The 19,658-nt window shown below is 31.8% G+C and overlaps 1 protein-coding gene across 1 annotated transcript in view; it reads left to right on the plus strand.

The window, feature by feature from the left end:
- Window positions 1-12,994, plus strand: part of RUNDC1 (RUN domain containing 1) — a gene marked incomplete at its 5' end in the record, with an annotated part of 43,755 nt that extends 30,761 nt beyond the window's left edge. Inside the window, 3 exons of the mRNA XM_012939981.2 lie at window positions 1,547-1,644; window positions 6,348-6,442; window positions 10,847-12,994. Of these exons, the coding sequence (XP_012795435.2) occupies window positions 1,547-1,644; window positions 6,348-6,442; window positions 10,847-10,953 (300 nt within the window). The 3' untranslated portion in view covers window positions 10,954-12,994. The remainder of the gene's footprint in view (window positions 1-1,546; window positions 1,645-6,347; window positions 6,443-10,846) is intronic.
- Window positions 12,995-19,658: the final 6,664 nt, after the last annotated feature.

Here is a 19,658-nt window from a genome sequence, read left to right on the forward strand (position 1 = left end):
TCTGGTTGTCAGAAGGGGCATCGGCCTCGTAACTTCCGAAGGGATTCGGCTTTCATCATGAGGCGTCATAATTCTTCTAAATGAAGATCTTCTGACTCCCAGGGCAGAGTTTAAAAGGTTTGAATAATTTTTTATGGTTAGCGTTTTTTTAGCGAGTTAGTTTTCTACGGGATGGGGACGCTAACCCCATGCCCAACCCTCCTCCTTTATCCGGGCTTGGGACCGGCAGTAGCCCCCGGAGGGACTCCAGGCGGAGTTACACTCCAGATTAAATTTATGTAATTTACTGATAGAAAACCAAATATACACAAATAACTGATTCACTAATCATTGTATTGGTGATTTATTCATCTAACCAGATTAATTATTGTAATTTAGTAGTTTAGTCTATCATGTATGCAAAAAATGCATGACTATATGAATAAATGAAGTCTGTTTTGTGAAAAAAGACGGTTGTCTAATTGGCTTATCTTTAGAGGAATTGAATAAAATTAAATTAGGTACAATCAGCATAGAATATATCAAATAGATATTCAGCTACACTTTATAAGTAATACTATTAAACAAATATTTTAAATTAATATTATAAAATAACTATTCTCAAGCAACAAAATAAGAAACCAATCTTATAAAGTAAAAAACTACAATTAACACAATGTTTTTCACAACTTCAGTGATATTCGAAGGCCATAAGTCGATTTATGTAGAGTGGATAACAAGTTAAATGACATGATGGGATGTTAGCAGACATTGTACACAAAAATTAACGCTTATTTAACAGCTTCTTAAAAAGTGTATTGATGTTAAATTCTCACTGTACTAGTTGGAATCTCATTGGAATTATGCATGTCGTTGAAGTTGCAACTAATAATTAATCAATAAGTATTATCAAGGATGAAATCGTGGTGAATAACTTTCTATAGAGCACCTTCAACAACGATTGTCAAATGTAAGAACTTCAAGTAAGTCAATAAAACAATATTCGCACATAGTCATTCTGACAGTTAAATTTTGAACAGAGAATTTCTCATCAAAATTGTTCATATCAAGGCTAATCTATTGTTCAGTTAGATTTCCAACATTCAACAGACATTTATGGATTTAGAAAGATTGAAATTATTTACTTGGCAACGTGTAGAGTCGTATGTACATTTGTTTGTATCATTAAACCCTATAATTGATCAGTTGGATTAATGTATGTACTTAAATGTTTGGAGAGTTCTACTAAAAACGTTTACTTTATATCTACTAAGCTAGATGAAACAACATTGTGGTAGGGTCTATTCAATGAGATGTGGTAATTAGAAGAAGCTGATAGTTCAAAATTCAATGACTTTATTGACTTCAGTTGATCAATCGACAATTTTTTGCAATATAATTATTCATTGAATACGTTTACTGATTGTTCCATTTCTTAACCATACGGCTAAATAATATTTAATAAAAATTACTAAAGAATAAATATGTATATTTTTTGAATTATTAATTGTTCCTTAAACTAGTCAAAATTTAGCAGATCATGTTTGGTTATTGTGGTTTACTTTAGAAATTTTTCAGTGCAATGGGTAATGTTCTTCAGGGTCACGTGGCATACAAACGCAGTAAGGATGCCAAGTTCAAAGCATTCATTTGTATTGCACTTAAGTAAGTATATTTACTTAGAAGTCTTTTTAAAAAGTTTTAATAATACGTGTCGGAACGTTTTCCATAACCGTTTTTGATTGATGTATATTTGTAACAAGCCTTTTGCTATTTATGACCGACTCATACTATTATATGCATAATCTATTTGGAAAACCTTATTTATCTTCCATCATTTCTATTTTTAAGACATGAATATTATTTTTCATTTGGTTGTAAATTCTCACAAACTTCTAAAATACTGATTGCCAATAGTTATTAGTATTTTCTGTTCTAAGATGATCTTGATTTCAACTGAATATTTAAAAAAAATAATTTATTCATTATCAACAATTTTGATTGTACAAAATCTTGTTATTCAGTCGGTTATCAAAGAGATTGTTTTTTTCACTGTTTGACAAAAGACTGTCTACATAAACTATTTCCAACCAACCAACAATCAAACTCTGCAAGCCATTTTACATTTAAACTCAATTATAAAGTCAAAAATATTGAAAAAATTTAATACTGATTAAATCTTGGTAATGCAAATGGATTTTACATTAACCGATGATATGGAGTAGAATCAAATAAGTCATGTAACGAAAGTGGATACGCGAAAATGTCTTACCTTGATCTATTGTTCGTGGCTTTTCTGTACAGAAATCTAAAATTTATTTCATTACAATTACTAATCAGCGACAGTGAATAACTAAAGTCCCAAATAACTATAATTTATGGAATACAACTATTTCTATTGACTAGGCGTTGTAACTTTTCGGACAGTGTAATGTAATGATTATAACAATAGTTTAGCTTTCCGTTTAAGAACTAAACTACCTTAATGGTGATTAAAGCATCTAAGAAGGATTATGTTAAAGTATTTGATGTGCTTGAATATCTGGAGTACCTATTTCTACCATCTAGATATTTCAAAAGTTATCTTTTCTGTTATTTTTTAACACACCCTATACGTCTTTTAACCACACAGCCCATCAAGGCTCGTATATAAAACGTTTACGACCAATCGTCTTACATACCATCCAAAACACTGGAACAAATACAATTAAGTTTATGTTACCAACATTTACGTGACTCCTTACCTCAGATCGACTACACTATCTGTTTTTTATTGATGTATTCACCAAATTCGTCGTAACTGCCTTCAATGGTTCATTTTCAACTATATAGGGTGGTTGTAATTCATCCAGTTGTAGCTTTCTTTCATCGCTAGATCACCAAAATGTAGTAGATTTTCTTACTCGTTCGGTTGTTCATTATAGATGATGTAGAAATATATATATATGACTCGTAACATGTCCTATTGTTTAGCTCTGATCATTGTATTATTCGTGTTCCACCTAAATTATATGACATGCTTGGAAAAAGCACACTCTTATATCTGATAAAAAAAAGTTAAATACAGGAATTACTCAGAAGATAATATTCAAGATCTGAAAAACATGTTTCGTACGACAAACCTTAATTATTTACAAATGACTAATCGGAAAACACCGTATTTCAATTTTCACTGAAACTTATGTTCGAAAATGTCCCTAATTACTTTATTCGTCTCGATGTTTAGGACCTGACGAAATCTCAAACCTTCTTTTTAAGAGATGTGTTGACCTTCTGTGCCATCCATTCACAAGCATGTTTAACGAATCTGTCCTAACTAATTTTCTACCGAAAATACAGAGAAAGTTAAAAATAATCCCAATACCAAATAAAATATCTAGCGATAAGAATTTAAAATTTAGACCCGTAGCATTAGCTTCACCTCTTCTCAAAACTGTGAAAAAACTATTGCTACTCTAATCTCAACCTGCATTCAAAGAGCATATTGGTCCATATCAGTTTCCTTGAGTGTGCAAAATAAGTACCTTAGATTCTGTTGTTCTGCATCATAATGTAGTGTTCAGCTAGGGAAAGGTTAAGAAGTATATTCGTTGGGCCTTTCTAGATTGTACTTCTGCCCCTGGTTCTATTCCAAGACTGTTACTACTTAACAAGTTTATCAGCCTCAACACCGACAGCTGAATAACAAACTGAATGGGTTCTTTCCTCTCTGTAGGAAAACAGTATACATCTTTTGGAGGGAAGTGTTCAAAGTCTTTATTAAGTCAAGAAGGTGTGCCACAACGAGCTGTTCTTTTCCCTTTCCGTCCTTCTTTTTTTTCTGCATGATGTGCCAACTTCCACAGAAAACACTTTTGTCAAGTATGCGGATGGTTCTATTGTATGTATACCGATTTCTACCTCTTCACATCCCCTTAAAATGGATGAGTTCATGTCCCGTATTGAATGGTGTTCTATTGTTAATAGTCTCACATTTAGCCCCACTAAATGTCAAAACGTTAACTTTAGCCTGAGACATGAAATGCATCTAAACACCCTGTTGGGATCCCATAAGGCTTTTGTCATTAGAGATTCCTTGATAAACACAGTGTCAACGGTCATTTACCTTAGTGTAATTATTTCTTCTGATCTCTCTTTGTCTTCTCATGTTTTCTGATATCGAAGAACGTTTTCCATCCGACCTACTATACAAAGAGGCTGCATGCTTTTGGGATTACTCGGCATTTCCTGGGCTTTTGAGAGAAAACTTTGCTGCATTGCGGAGAGTGCTGAAGGCGGTTAGCAGGGTGTTTAGTGAATCTTTTGAGGTCACCATGAATAAGCTTGTGGATAGACATTTAAAATTTTCTAAATTCCCGAGAAGTGTAATCTTATCAAATACTAACCATTCACTTCATTCACATATTTTTTAGTCGTTTGACAACTGGGCAGCGTCTCTTCATTGGCTGTTAAGTTCCCTCAAGGTTGTTAATATTAGTATACTGTCATAATATTTTGTTCTAATAATTAAATGTATTTGTCAATTATAAAGTCGGAAAAACTCATTTCTAATAATTTCATTTTCAATTAGTTTATAATATGAAGAGAAATACTTTGCATTTGCAGTAAGTACTGTACATACATCATTAATTATTTCTTTAGAAAAGTTTAACAGTATAGTTTATCTTCCCTGTGACCAAGTATCAGTGATATATATAGTAGTGAATACTAACTAAACTTAGTAAGATTAGTCAAATTGACTTGCTCTCTTAGTCGTTTTTATTATTTGTGTATAGTACTGTCCAGTTAGAACCCTTTATCATTGAGTCTTCATAAAGAAAAGTATCAAGTTCATTTCCTATTGCTTAGTTGTAAATAATCAACTGGAATAAGTGTAAAATCACTACACAATATCGTTGAATCGATTGACAACACAAATTGTTATGGATATTTGCTATCTCTCAAACAAAATGGCTAAAAGTGTCCGAACAAAATATAATGCGATTAATTTGCGTAAACTGTGAGCAGACAAATAAGGTGTAAAATCGGTAATTCATATCAAGTTGTGGGCTAATATTAATTATATATTTAGATACATTTTTGGGTACGCAAGCAAGTCGAAATGACTGCCCACATATATTGGCATTATCTTGTTGAAACATTCAAGCTACAGATCTTCACAGACAAATAAACTTACACCATTAATAATAGGTCAGTTAGTTTGCATAAATAATTCCTTTCATTTCGAATAGACAAAAATATCGCCCAGTCACAGTTAAAACACCGATGTCCTTAACTAGAAAAACCATTCAATCGTGATCAATACTTAATTAACCACGCCAAGATTATTTATACACTCTTCAAGAAGACCCAATTTTTTCTTCAACTTTGTATTAGATTACAGATAAACGAACAAACGAGAACTATATAAGGCCTATCATAAGTGTTAATCGGGTCGAAACGTTATATTATTAGTACAATACTCAAGGTCATGGAAGTATTTGACATGGAAAATGTACACGTAGTTCCCTCTGTTACACTGAAAAGAGCGAACAGAAATTAAGCTGAATAAAATTGATTCATTTTATGTTATTAGGTTCTCATTCACTACAAATGACCTATAATATTTCCCTACCAAAACTATAAGGTGAGTTAAAAACTTGTTAGGTAGTTCATGTAAACATAAATCCAACCAAATTTCTTTCTGTAAATATTTTTAACTTGCTCTGTAACTTAGTTTTTAAATGTTACAAATTGCAAGTAGTTGATAAGAGCCCGATACAAAAGCTTCATGTTTTTGTATACTAGAAAACTCTCACTTTGCTATATACTTTTAAACAGTTCAACCAGTATTTTGACATCAAGAATCGTTTTCAGTTGCGAGGCCACCACAAATTGAGCACATGTATATGACAACACGATCTATTCATGGAATATGAAACGCTTATAATGAAATATTGATATACTGTACTATCCATCCTCTTGATGTCCACCAAAATTACAATATATCAGGAGACTCCTAAAGCCTAGATAAACGATCATTAAGGACCAGCATCTACGCCATTAGTAGTTAGTCATACATTTAGCTGATATGTAGAAGCGAATGCAGATTTATCTTTAGTTGGTTTTCACTAATTATCTTCCTTACCTTTTTCCTAATGATCAGCAACTTATGGTAGTAATATTCACTGAATCTCATTATGATACCATCATTAATTCTAGCAGTCAAATCACTTTCAAATTAGTTAACCCACCAATCACTACTCACCTAAGTCTGCTATGGTATAGAGAAGCCAATGTCAAATTCTAAATGTCCCATAAATTTGTTTGAACATCATTGTAAAATATTTGTTCTTATATTATATAGAACCTGTTTTATTTACCTTAAGTGAAGGAAAATTGGTCCCTTGGCTAAGAATGATCTTTCGGAATCATGTTTTTGTTCAATCTATATATGAACCATGGAGTTATACTTTGAGTACAGGTAACCGAGTTTTTTAATTGTTGTTTTATTTTTATAATCTTTGTAATTATTAGTTCCCTTTTTATGAAATAATTTCGATCAAAATTAAGGATTTCATCACTAAAATTTGACTTCATGATTTCAAATTGATTAGTAGAAATGGTGTATCTATAGTATTTTAACAAGTAGAAAAATGGATTTCTAAAGAGTGGCAACAACGCCTAGATTTCATGAAGTTTAAACAAACTGATAATAATAATCTTTGCAGTACAATGAATTGGCTTGAACTGGATTCACAGCTCTAGAATATTTAGGATAATTTTACCATTCAGTACCACAAAAATCCAGGAGGTTTAAAAAGAGAAAGACATTTAGTTAATCTTACTGGGTTGTGGCTATAATTAAATGAAGAATTAGAAATGAGAAATATTAAAAAGTTCGTTTATTACATTGCTCGCTTCTGTTATCAATGGATTTAGACGTTAGTTAATAATATTTTTAAATACGAAGATCAAATCTCGTCACAGTGGATTTCGAGAATTTTTATTAAAATCCAGAAGTATAGTGTTTGTTGATCTCTGTAAATGGATTCGTTCCATATACTTTGAACTTCGTACCAAGCAGGTTACTGAACTACGACGACTGTCTTTTCTTTACTGAATTAGGTTTTTTGACTAGTCTTGTGATACAGAGACCAGCTTTTTTTTATTCAAAGCTTTTCCTGTTGTTCAATTCTCCATTTTATCCAAACTATGATTTAAAACTATTAGATATTTTTGTCTTTAAGTAAACAGATAACATGGAAACATTTCTTTAAGAGTTGAGAAACGGTACTTTTTTAGGGGAACTGTCGTGGTAACCACTGAACCATTACCACTATTTCAGTGATTGGTTTGATCAGAACCAATTATTGTGATAAGAAGTTTAGTAAATTGAACAACGTATCCTTACAAATATATTGAGTTATTTTCTCGGAGGTCTTTGACGAAAGACATCATTTCCTACTTTTATTTTCGTATTTATTTGTAAAATTTTCTTTGACCAGTTACACAGTATATGAAAGATCGGCAAAACTGTTGTACTAAACTTTATCATGGTAACTTTACGTTTTCCGTCATTATTCTACTCATAAGCCGGAATATATTAAAAATCCCTGAATGACTATTCTCTTTTCACACCATCCAATATATAGTCACCCTCATTTTATCCATAAATAGGTGATTATATTTCAGTATGCATTTTTGAATTCCATTTCAGGTCATTTAAAATTGTATCTAAATTAACAACACCATACATAGTCAAAAAGACTATAAATGGTAAACCAAATAACATAAAAACTGACAAATCATATACATATAAACTTTTTAAAACATTCACTAAAAGTTTTCTGTTGAGTCAACAGAAATGATGGTAATACGTTTATATATTAATCAATTATTTCAGTGAATACTAAAATTAAGATGTAGATGTTACAAGTCTCAGTGATGTTCACGTGGGTATATTAATGTCCTGTGATATTCCAAATTAATCTTTTCAAGTACGACGAGAAATTAAGTTAGTTGATAATACATAGACAGAGTATGTGTCCATAACCAGTGACAACTTGATTATTAGAATAATAGAATGTCCTTTGCTAAGGACTAGTAAAAAACCACTCACAGGTTTAATACATCATGTATTTGAAGGAAAAAATAATTCTACTGATATCATAGAAATCTTTAAAACTAGAGTCTATTATAAGATAAATACAAATAAAATGCAGCATCTCAGGCTACACCATTAGATGGCATAGACCCATATTAAAGTGGGAGGAACCCCGTTCTCTTAGTGGGTGAAGCAATAGCATTTATTGTCCTTCTTCTAATAGTCCCAAGATATCTAGACATGAGAATATAGTCATGTATCACAACTTTTCTCCTTTGTATAAGTTTCATAAAATCAAGTGCTCTGTTAATGAACTGTATGTTGTCTGTGGAAGCAAACAAGATTATGTTTTCATAAATATATGAGATAGTTTCTATTAAAAGGCATTTTGAAATTACTCATACTGGGTCAAAGTGGGGGAGTATTTATTTAACAAATTCATAAGTAGTTGAACAGGTAATGAAAAAAAAAATATGTATCAGAAGGGGTTTTGTGGAGATTGTAGTAATTTCAACAGTTGAGATCATGAGTCAATTCAAGCTAGACCACCACGGAAAATCTGGAAGCACTGAACGGTCGTCCCGTCCTATTGTGGGACCCCTCAGCAGTGCGCATCCACGACCCCGCCCCGCGGGACTCGAACCCAGGACCTATCGGTCTCTCGCTAGGTGCTTAACCAACTAGACCACTGAGCCTGCATGCACCGGTGTTAATGTCTAACTTCAACTAATCAACGAAATTGAGCGACACATCCACCATTGTCATCAGTGAGTTACTACCTCACAACTGACCCGGTTGAAATCCATTGGTCACTGCTTCTCAGTAGAACTCCAGGATATATCTCTTGAAGCCAGTCACTAGTGAGCATATGTTGATTAGTATCAGAAGGGGTTTTGTGGAGATTGTAGTAATTTCAACAGTTGAGATCATGAGTCATTTGTGTTCGTTATAATAAGCAGAAATGGCTTTTACTTGGAAGTTTACTTACATTTATGTAAACCAGGATAACTGGTTAATTACCGTGGTTTCATTTATGTTTTACTCAAGTGAAAGGATTAAATTTCTGCTACTGTACCACTTAGCAATAGGTTTTGATTGGGAATCTATGATAATCACTAATCCTGTTAATTAGATCTTGTGTTAAGTTGATTGATAACCGTATATGAATCAGGAGAGGTGTGTATGTCTTTTCCGTAAAATTTTAATGTATTGATGTGTAATTGCTGGATAATATTCGTCACTTATTTGTTGAGTGATGTCAGCTCTCTCTTTTCTCTTATTTTAAGATCAAACGAAAATCAAGGGTTCTTAGTATAACATTTAATCCGTTCAAGGTTCTCCATCTAAAATCTAATTTTTTACGATTGTTAGACTTTAGATACAAAAGTCAAAAAATATTTATGTGGTTATTACATAAATACACTCGTAAAGGTTTGTCTACACAGTTATATGCATTATCTACTGGTGAAATGCTGCATTCGGTGCAAGGAAGAACTTGTTATCGTCTGTAAAATATTATGTATTATAGAATAAATACATCAATGTTTTGTAAATACACCTTAGCTATGAGAATACAATTCTGTGTCAGGCAATCTCTCCTTATTAGATTTATGTGTGACAACACCACTTGACCACAAAACACTGGAAATAAATATCTAAAGTGGACTTAGCATCTATTTTATTGCGATTTTAAGTTGGTCAATTATAACATCACATCAATAGATGACTTGATAAAACTCAATTAGTTTAAATCCTATAATTAACAAAATATGAAAATCAAAGTATAAATTTTCTTGGTCACATATTTTTCATTTTATCTCTTTGTTTTTAATTACTTCGTTGTGTAAGTAAATGATTTCGTCGAAACGAAAATTTTCTTCGCTGAATTCTCTTTTTCCGTTGTGTTCATTTCATTATTTTCAAATGAAAAGTTTTCCAATATAATTTCTTTATCATCAAATGGCTAAATATACAAATCGAAATGACAAGAAAGTGACGAAATTTTAGGTTGATATTTTTTGTATCAATTCCGTATGAACTTCATTCATGAATTTTCATTCAATATGACATTTATATTACCTGTATCATTTCAGATGAACTAAATTCAGTATATGTTTTAAAGTAACTATATATTTTTTCTAATGTTTGATATTATTGTATGTGTAAAAATCGGCATATAAATGAGTGTATTTCGGTCTAATGACAATGTTTTTAGACGACTTGTTTTGACTAATCTTTTGGCTAGTCAATAAACCTTCATTTGGATTAGTCTTTTGCTCTGACTTCTCATCGTAGTAATTACAGTGGTTCCCATTTTTTTAAAGCATAATCAGTAAGACACGGGACATGACAAGGACGAGCGAGTTATAACACAAATGTTTACGATATTGAGCAAGTCAGTAAATTGTTTATGACAGTCTTTACTTAAAAATGTACTGATTCAAGGATAATGTTAATTGTTTTGTCATGGATTGAATTCAACGTAAATATTAGCAACCTCCAAGTAGCTGACTCAGTTTCAATAACATTTTTAAAATCAGAAAATTTTAAATTACTTTTCGAAACAAAATTCAGTTGTTCGGGAACCATATGGAACTAGATGGTGTTTGGCCAAACAGTTTAGATTTAACTAACATTGTAAACCAACATTATTCGATGAAATCAGCTGTCCCGAACTGAATAATTATTGGTGTAAATAAACCAGAATAAAAAATAATTCAATAAAGAATTTTCCTTTATTGTCCTTTATCTAATATCCTGTTTTATTTCTCATGTAAATAGGATTCAACGATACTCTACAGTCATTAATTAAACTAAAGGATCTTGAATTCGCTCTGCCTTATGATTACAGTATTCGTCACTTAAAAGAAATGCATGATGCCTTCTAAACTGTGAGATGCATTTTTAATATCCAATGCTAGTGATATTCTTTTTTTTCACTTCGTCTTTTTTTCTTCATGTCCAGTGATCATTATATAAACTAACAAAAATCAACATTTTGTTGTTTATCATTTGTCTGAAAGTGTAAGTATTTCTTATATCTATCTACCTATATTATTATCTTATATATATATATATATATATATTTAATCAACCATATTATTGTCTACATTTGATCGAAAATTGATGATTGTTGTATGATAAACAGATCTACTGCAGATATATTTTGAATTCTTTATATTATGTTTACAAAAAGATTAAATGTTTATTTATTTCCATATTTTTGAGATTTAATCCGTATGTCGTTTTGTAATTATGAAAACCATTTCGTTTATTCTCTTCACTCTACTTTCGGGCCTCAACAAGGCATAAATAAACTCTAAACGTTAGGCTTTGTCTGTTAATTTAAGTTATCATTTATTATTTCTCAAAGATTACGATGAAAATGATGAAGTATTTCCCACGGAGATTCCACTGATTAGGATTCTTTAGTTTGATTTCTAAACTATTCTCCAACTCTAAACTTTAAGTTAGGTAATGGGATGAAATAAAATTGTAGTTAATTTGTTGAGAATTTCATACACAGCTGTAATAAAACTATATATTTTTCTACCGAATGTCGAATTAATGAAAAAAATTCATGCTTTACTAAAGTCAGTAGCTGAACTTTTGTATCTCATAGTCAGAAAGTAAGCTTTAATGTTCTAGATTGGTGAAAATGGGGAGTAACAACCATTGCTTTTTAATTCATCTTAAATTGTCAATGATCTGTTTTTACATATGAATGATCGTTAAAATGAACAACAGCAGTGTACATCTAATAATCACTTGTTTCTTATACGTCTTTTATAAATGATTGTATATCGAGAGTCTGATATTTTCTTAAACATGAACTATAAGTAAAATTTTCTCCAATATAGTATGTTTTCCAAAAGTCTAAGTAACTAATCTATTTCTATAGTGAAGTTACCGTATAATTTACATTGAGAATATAAATATTCATTACAAATAACAATTGATTAATCAGGAAAAATGTGAATACTTCTATAATACGACGAGCGTTTAAAGCGAAAGACATAGGCCGTTAGTCACAGTAGGAAAATCAACATGAAATTGGATACATTCAGCTGATGACCCCTATATCGAAAGAAACAGACGACTTGAATTATACTGCTAGCCACTAATCAACTGTACTAGATCTTGATAGGCTGAAAATTATTATTTCGATGAAGTGTATGATAAATAGTGTTTAATTGTTTGTGCCGAAAGCTTTTGTTTATGCAAAATCTCACCTTCTGTCATAAATAGTATCGGTCAAAAATTAATCTCATTTAATGAATCATTAAGAACCAGACAGCACTGAATAGTTGTCTTAACATAGTAGGAGACTCATCAAAACGCACCCACGACCTTAACAGAAGTCCAACCCAAGATCTTCAGGTCTGATGACGAAAGCTTAACCGCTAGAGTCACTGTGACAGTATTTAATTCCTTAGCCTTGTACCTCTACAGTACAAAAGAAACCTGATCAAAACTCTTAGTTACCGAATACGCACTATATGTCCTACAGATATAGTTAAAGAAGAGCTGAACATCTTACGTAATACTCTTAGGGAGAACGGATACCCTAGAAAGCTTATAATTAAATATATGATCACGAAGGTGAAAATAGGCGAAATACAAACGGTGAATAAGAAATCCCTGTTCATGAGCCTATAATTTAGACAGGATGCGGCTAACGAAATATTAACTCAGAGATTACACAGAACAATCCAAAAATCTTTAAACGCTGGAGAACTATGATTAGTATTTTATACGCCCCCAATAGTGGCACCGAGGCTACCTAGAATGACCACCCGATTTTAGATTTATCAGTTCGACTGCTTCCGTGGAGCAAGTTATATTGGTCGAAGTTCTAGAAATTTACATCTTCATGCTCGCGAACACCTTCAAGCGTGGCTAAGCAAAGGTCTGGTGAGGAAAGTGAACAGCTCAATATTGGCCGATTTAGTGCAAATCGGTCATAGTGTCAGTATAAACCAACCCATTTTCTATTATTTATCGGGTCAGTAAATTCTTGCCAAACCTTGTCAGACTTAAAGTCCTTCAAACGGCTGAAACAGTAGTCATCCGGACTAAGAAAGTGGAGCTATGCGTACAAAAGAAATATCTTCAACCGCTTCTCCTCCCCTGACCAACCTCAAGGCCAATTAGTCAATAATAATCTTAGATATGGAATGACCTAATTTGACTACTGTACATAGGACCTTTCGTAGTCAAATGTAATTGTCTTTGTTATCTTTATTCACAAATTTTCGTATTATTATTACTATTGTAATTTGTCAAAAATCATTATTAATCTCCTCAATACATGATCCATTTACTTTGCATTCATCCCAACTTATTATGTTTTGGTGGCCCTGTGTCTAACTCCGGGTCGATCGTATGAACGATCATTATTGAGTGATTGCTGTCGAAGTATACATATCCTTTCATGTAATTATCGACTTAACTCGTGTTAGTGAATAACGGAATAAGTCAAATACGAGAATAGGTGCTTAAATAATTATATTTTGTACACCCATTGATCCGGACAGACAATCAGAGGGACGATGTGCATTAAAGGCGTGTGAGTAACTCGATTTAACCAAGCGTTAATCGATATTTATAGTCGAACAAAAATAAGTTATAGGCGTGTGATGAGTAAGATAAGAAATGCACACACACATGCTTACATAAAAACAGTCAAAGTTGATAAGCAAATAAATAACAAGGTCAAAATGTAAGATGAGAACAATGGATACATTGGTTTGTTCAGATGCTGGAATAAGTTATGTGGGCTCGACATAAGTCACTACAATGTCTTGCTACTTTTTTATGCAATGTAGTCTTCCATTGAACATTTGATCGAACTGTGATTGCACTATTATTTCTCTCACCCTATCTGACCCACATTTATTCTGATCATGGGTCTTAAAATTTTCACTGAACATATAAACTAAATCAAGATATGAGTCATATCAACACATTAACAATTTTATTCTATTTTGTTTGACAATCCTAAATTCGCATGCTTTAGCTTTAAACGATGCACTTTGCCTTAAACCTGGCCATTTCCCGTATTATTAATATAGATATATAACTGTAGAACCAGAATAGAATTTATCGAAAAGAATATTCGTCGTTCAAATAGTTTTTTTAATATGATGGGGGTCTTTAAACAATTATTTTATACGTTTATATAAACTTAAAATATGTCAAGCTTACACAGCGACTTAATCAGACATTAACGAAACGGCAAGTGAATGTGAGTGGCCATATAATGGCTTGGATTTCTAAGGCATGGGGCATATGCCACTGGTGTCTTTATTGTCTAGACTATATATATGTATATAAATAACTGCCGTACTTTAAGTTAAAACAACACATACCAGCGAACAACATTGTTTTCAATTGGATCCTCACCGGCTTTCACTCTAATACACAGTAATATTTATAAGCATATATGAAAATATTAAACCAGCTAAGGCAGTTCATGAGTCAGTGATAACAACGAAACAGATTGCATAATAACTAAGTGTAAATTAATAATTTGACAACAGGTTCATTGGTTGTAATAAGAACAATAAAAGCTTGAATCAATGTACGTCAAAAACTTGTGAAAATAAACATTGAAATGATTTGAAAACGCTCACATAAATGAGTTTAGTTACAAGTTGTTTTGAATACACATTATCAGTATTTTCATTTCATTTTGTAAATAGGAATATTTTAAATATGATACAGGTTGTAAGAAGCTAATCATAACCTAACCAAACAAAACGGATTCATGTTATCTTGCTCAAATTTTTGTGCCTGCTCTCTTTAGTATGATAAAGGGAACTATGTATATGATATTGTTCTTTTTTTAAAGAAAGGAAATGAAACTGATATTTTGAAAAATGTTCATAACCATACGATCCAATACAAAGAATTTTTTTGATTAAAATATGTTAATAGGTATATTTCAAATTCTCAAATGAGTATACAAACTCCTAGTAAGACACATTTTGAAGAGTTAGTAAATTTTTTATAACTTCTAAAGTTAGCATAGTGAACTTCTTTAATTTATGTGAACAAGTGTAAAACAATTTGTCTTTTCATATTCATATGGAATAATTTTAGAACCAATGACAACTAACATTCACTTTAGTTAAGGAGTCACAAATAATTAGATACTTGAACTGGTGATATATTCTTTAAGTAAATGACATTTTAATGGTGCAAAAAAGAATACTTACTAAACCAAATCGGATAAATCACAGGATACTTTTAAGTCTAAAGAAATTTTAGTGGGGCCTTTTATTTTATCGTCATTTAGATTGGACGATATTGTTGAAGGGCTCATCACTTTAGTTGTGAGGGTTCTGATTCCAATTAGATCGTATGAACGATTGCTGTCGAAATGTACATGTCGCCTATCCTCGTATATAATCATCGACTCAAATAACGTTAGTCAATAACGGAATTAAATAAGTCAAATACGAGAATGAATTTCGAATACATATATTTCATACAATCTTTGATCCAGACGAAATATCAGACAAGCGAATGGAATAGATCGAAGCGAAAGGACGCGTAGTGGAGACGGCGGATAATCCAACTCCATTTAGTCAAGTGTTAATCAATATTTATAGTCACATGAAAATAGGTTACAGAAATGTGATGAATAGGATAAAAAGTGTACACACATATATGCGCTCATATAAAAACAGTGAAGATTGATAATCGAAAAATTAACAATGTCAAAATATGACTCAAGTAGAATGAATAGATTGGCCTGTCAGAAGGCCAGAATAAGATATATGGACTTAATAACCAAAAACTACAAAATCTGTAATCCAAGTTGTTAGGTCCCGATAAGCATAATGAATGGTAACTTTGGGATCCATTTATGGACCAATACTAGACGTATACTTTTATCGTATAATTGTTAAATAACTGAACTATTCATATTAATATTACTTTTATTATAAGCTTTATTTTGACTTATGAACCATTATTATACGTTACACCATTCTTGAATTATGCCCTGTCTATTAGTCAATGCCTCCCATATTCACAGCCACATTTGGCCAAATTTTGCACAAATGTTATTTTCTATTTTATGGTACGTTGTGGTCTGTTTGATTGGTATATAAACTCAGCATGCTTGGAATAAAATGATTCATATCGCAGAGCCTGAGACTTGTGTTCTGGACTTAACTGGCTGGGGTAGGCAGGAAGCAGGGCCAGTCAGGAATCTAGACTGCTCATACGACTTTACGCGTCATTAGTCCTATCGATAAGTCACTGCTCTCTAATTGGCGATATCGTTACTTTATACATTACCAAGGCACGCAGTCCGCAAGTTATAACACAAGTGTAAGCCAGCTAATATAAGAAAGTCGATCATTCACTTATAAAATCTAACCACTGAACTGTTATCGTTAACTGAGTGAGTCTAGTCACTTGTAAACATATATGAATTGCAAGTATTATTATCGGCTAGGAGAATACAAGCTGGGCTATACATTATTTACTTAGTTGAATTAATTAAATATCATAAGTGTACATCTTAACTAAATCTGTTCCCAAATGTTAATTGAACATTTATAAATGAATAATAAAAAAGTAAAAAATATGAAGCAACTTATAATTGAAATGAAAGTATAGAATCAGTTTAACTATTTACGAGAATACATAATCTTATAATAAAACCTGATCAAATAATAAATAACAAAGATTAATACAACTAAATCAAATTGTTTAGTCTTTGATTTTATATAGTTATATTTGCTTATAAAACAAAAACATAAATTTTGTTTTCGAAATAAACATGGTTCCACTAAAATATTGATGCGTTAACAATTATTGACAAGCTACTACCTAGTTTATTTTTAATGTTGTGACCTTATTTTCAATATTAAATACACAAAATATAATGAATACTTCCTTACATTATACTATTGTATATTATTTATTTTCCTTGCAAAAACTATTGAATACGTTAGATTATATTTTGAATATCTATTCTGAAATAGTGTACATACCTAATAGAATGTAAACAGGCCAGTAAGAACGAAGTTCGTTTTCTTTATATTTCAATATAAAAGCACAACAAATATTCAACAAACATGAATTTGTATCAGAAGGGGTTTTGTGGAGATTGTAGTAATTTCAACAGTTGAGATCATGAGTCAATTCAAGCTAGACCACCACGGAAAATCTGGAAGCACTGAACGGTCGTCCCGTCCTATTGTGGGACCCCTCAGCAGTGCGCATCCACGACCCCGCCCCGCGGGACTCGAACCCAGGACCTATCGGTCTCTCGCTAGGTGCTTAACCAACTAGACCACTGAGCCTGCATGCACCGGTGTTAATGTCTAACTTCAACTAATCAACGAAATTGAGCGACACATCCACCATTGTCATCAGTGAGTTACTACCTCACAACTGACCCGGTTGAAATCCATTGGTCACTGCTTCTCAGTAGAACTCCAGGATATATCTCTTGAAGCCAGTCACTAGTGAGCATATGTTGAGTCTCACAATAGGACGAAACGGCCTTCCAGTGCTTCCAGGTTTTCCATGGTGGTCTAGCTTCAATTGACTCTGTTGAAATATGAATTTATTTGTGAAGGTTCATATTTTCCTAATGTTGATGTTGAGAAATACAATTAATCATTCTATATCGGTATATATGCATACATATAAGATCGCCTAGATTGTATCATTTAGTCATGAGTTTTAATAAAGTTGTATTATGTATGGTAATGTGAACAAATCAAAGCTAGGATACAGATACATTCAGCTGATGGGTACCAAAGAGAAACTTATGTCCTGTATTCCACTGTGACCCATAATTTGGCTTTACTTATCAAGAAGATTCAATGATTGTTTTGGTTATACCACCATGTGTGTATTTTAGACCTTCGTCGTTAGCAGCCGATAAGAAACCGTAAATAAATAAATTGAATTAATTTTATTCTGCAAACCATGTTGTCTTTGTTCCGTTTATATGTACCAAAATGATTGCAAAAACTTACGGTTTTTTTACCAGTCGAAAGGCATTTTGTGGAAACGATAAGCCAAAAATGTTATGTTGAATCATTTAAAATTCAGAAGTTATTTAGAAATAGTCTTCTGTTTGTTTATTTACAAATAAGTTTATACACAGATTCCAACTTTTATTTCATTTATCAGGAAAGAATTTTATAACAATATTTGAGGAATCTTATTAACTCCGGGATACATGTAGTTCAAACAGAATCTAATGAAGCCATTTATCAAAATAAAGATTTAAAACCCTAAAGTGCATGATCATTGTTTGAAATGTGTAGACAATTAAGTTGCTGTAGAAAGATTACAATTAGGTTGTAGAATTCTAATCTCGCTGATTATTTGCTACAGTTAGTACTCGTCGTTTTTTGATGCTCTACAGACTTGGCAAATTTTACTCCTTTCTTATTAGAATTGCTTTATAATAAAAAGGTTCAGATATTTCATAAAAACTTATTTTCTGAAGCAGATTATTGATTACTAAATACAATCTTCTTAGCTCAATAAAGTATATTTTCAATGAATCTGTTTGATTTAGATATCCTTTCAGTTTATTAGAATATTGATAAATTCTGTTTCATTAGAACGATACCCATAACTGTATTCAAAATCATGATGCCGTAAGTACTGTTGTCCATCGATCGTTCAGGAATGACAAAAGTGCATATAAATGACATTTCGAATATGACGATTGATTTGTCGCCAAATAAAGTACTTTTTAAAAAAAGGTATACAACAAAGAAACAGCAGAGGATTTTAAAAGTTCAACCGAACTTGTTAAATAAATATGGTATGCCTAGAGCTAAAATTGAAATATCTGAATAATAACATTTCGAGTTTCGTATGAATGTCATCTCCTTTACCTAAAATATACCTGTAGAGCATTTTAACAGAGCTAGATAGCATAGAATGTACAGGAGAATAAAATTCTCTACATTGAATAGAATTTCTATCATTACCAATAATCACCTTCGTTTATAAACAGGTTAGAGACAATAATAAAACTTTTGTATTAACTAAATCTCTATAATTGAATAAATGACCAAAAAAATTGATTATTTTTTTCTGTATCACTATCTATTTTTGCTAAATCATATGATTCCATGGCTTTTATTATTCATCAATTTTAACGAACTGTTTCTTAGTAGTTTTACGTAAAAATAAATTGATTTCAAAATGTTATTATTTTTTGCACCTTAAATTAAACATACAATATAATAATTAAATAGCATATGATAAATTTTTAAGAAATAAATAGTTCAACTATACATTTACATCGTGAATAAAGTTATTCTCAGGAAGAATATTGTTATAACTTATAACCGCCGATTAGACAGCAGTAACTTATCGATCGGGTCAATGACGCGTAAAACACATGTTAGCAGTCTAGAGTTCTGATTGGCCCTGCTTTCCGCCTAGCTCAACCAGTTAAGTTCAGAACACAAATCCGAGCCTCTGCGATATAAATCATTTATTTCAAACATACTCGGTTTATATATCAACCAGACAGACCACAACGTACCATAAAATAGAAAATAAAATTTGTACAATATTTAGCCAACAGGAAAATGAC

This window comes from Schistosoma haematobium, chromosome 4 (assembly GCF_000699445.3).
Source record: "Schistosoma haematobium chromosome 4, whole genome shotgun sequence".
Lineage (NCBI taxonomy): Eukaryota > Metazoa > Platyhelminthes > Trematoda > Strigeidida > Schistosomatidae > Schistosoma > Schistosoma haematobium.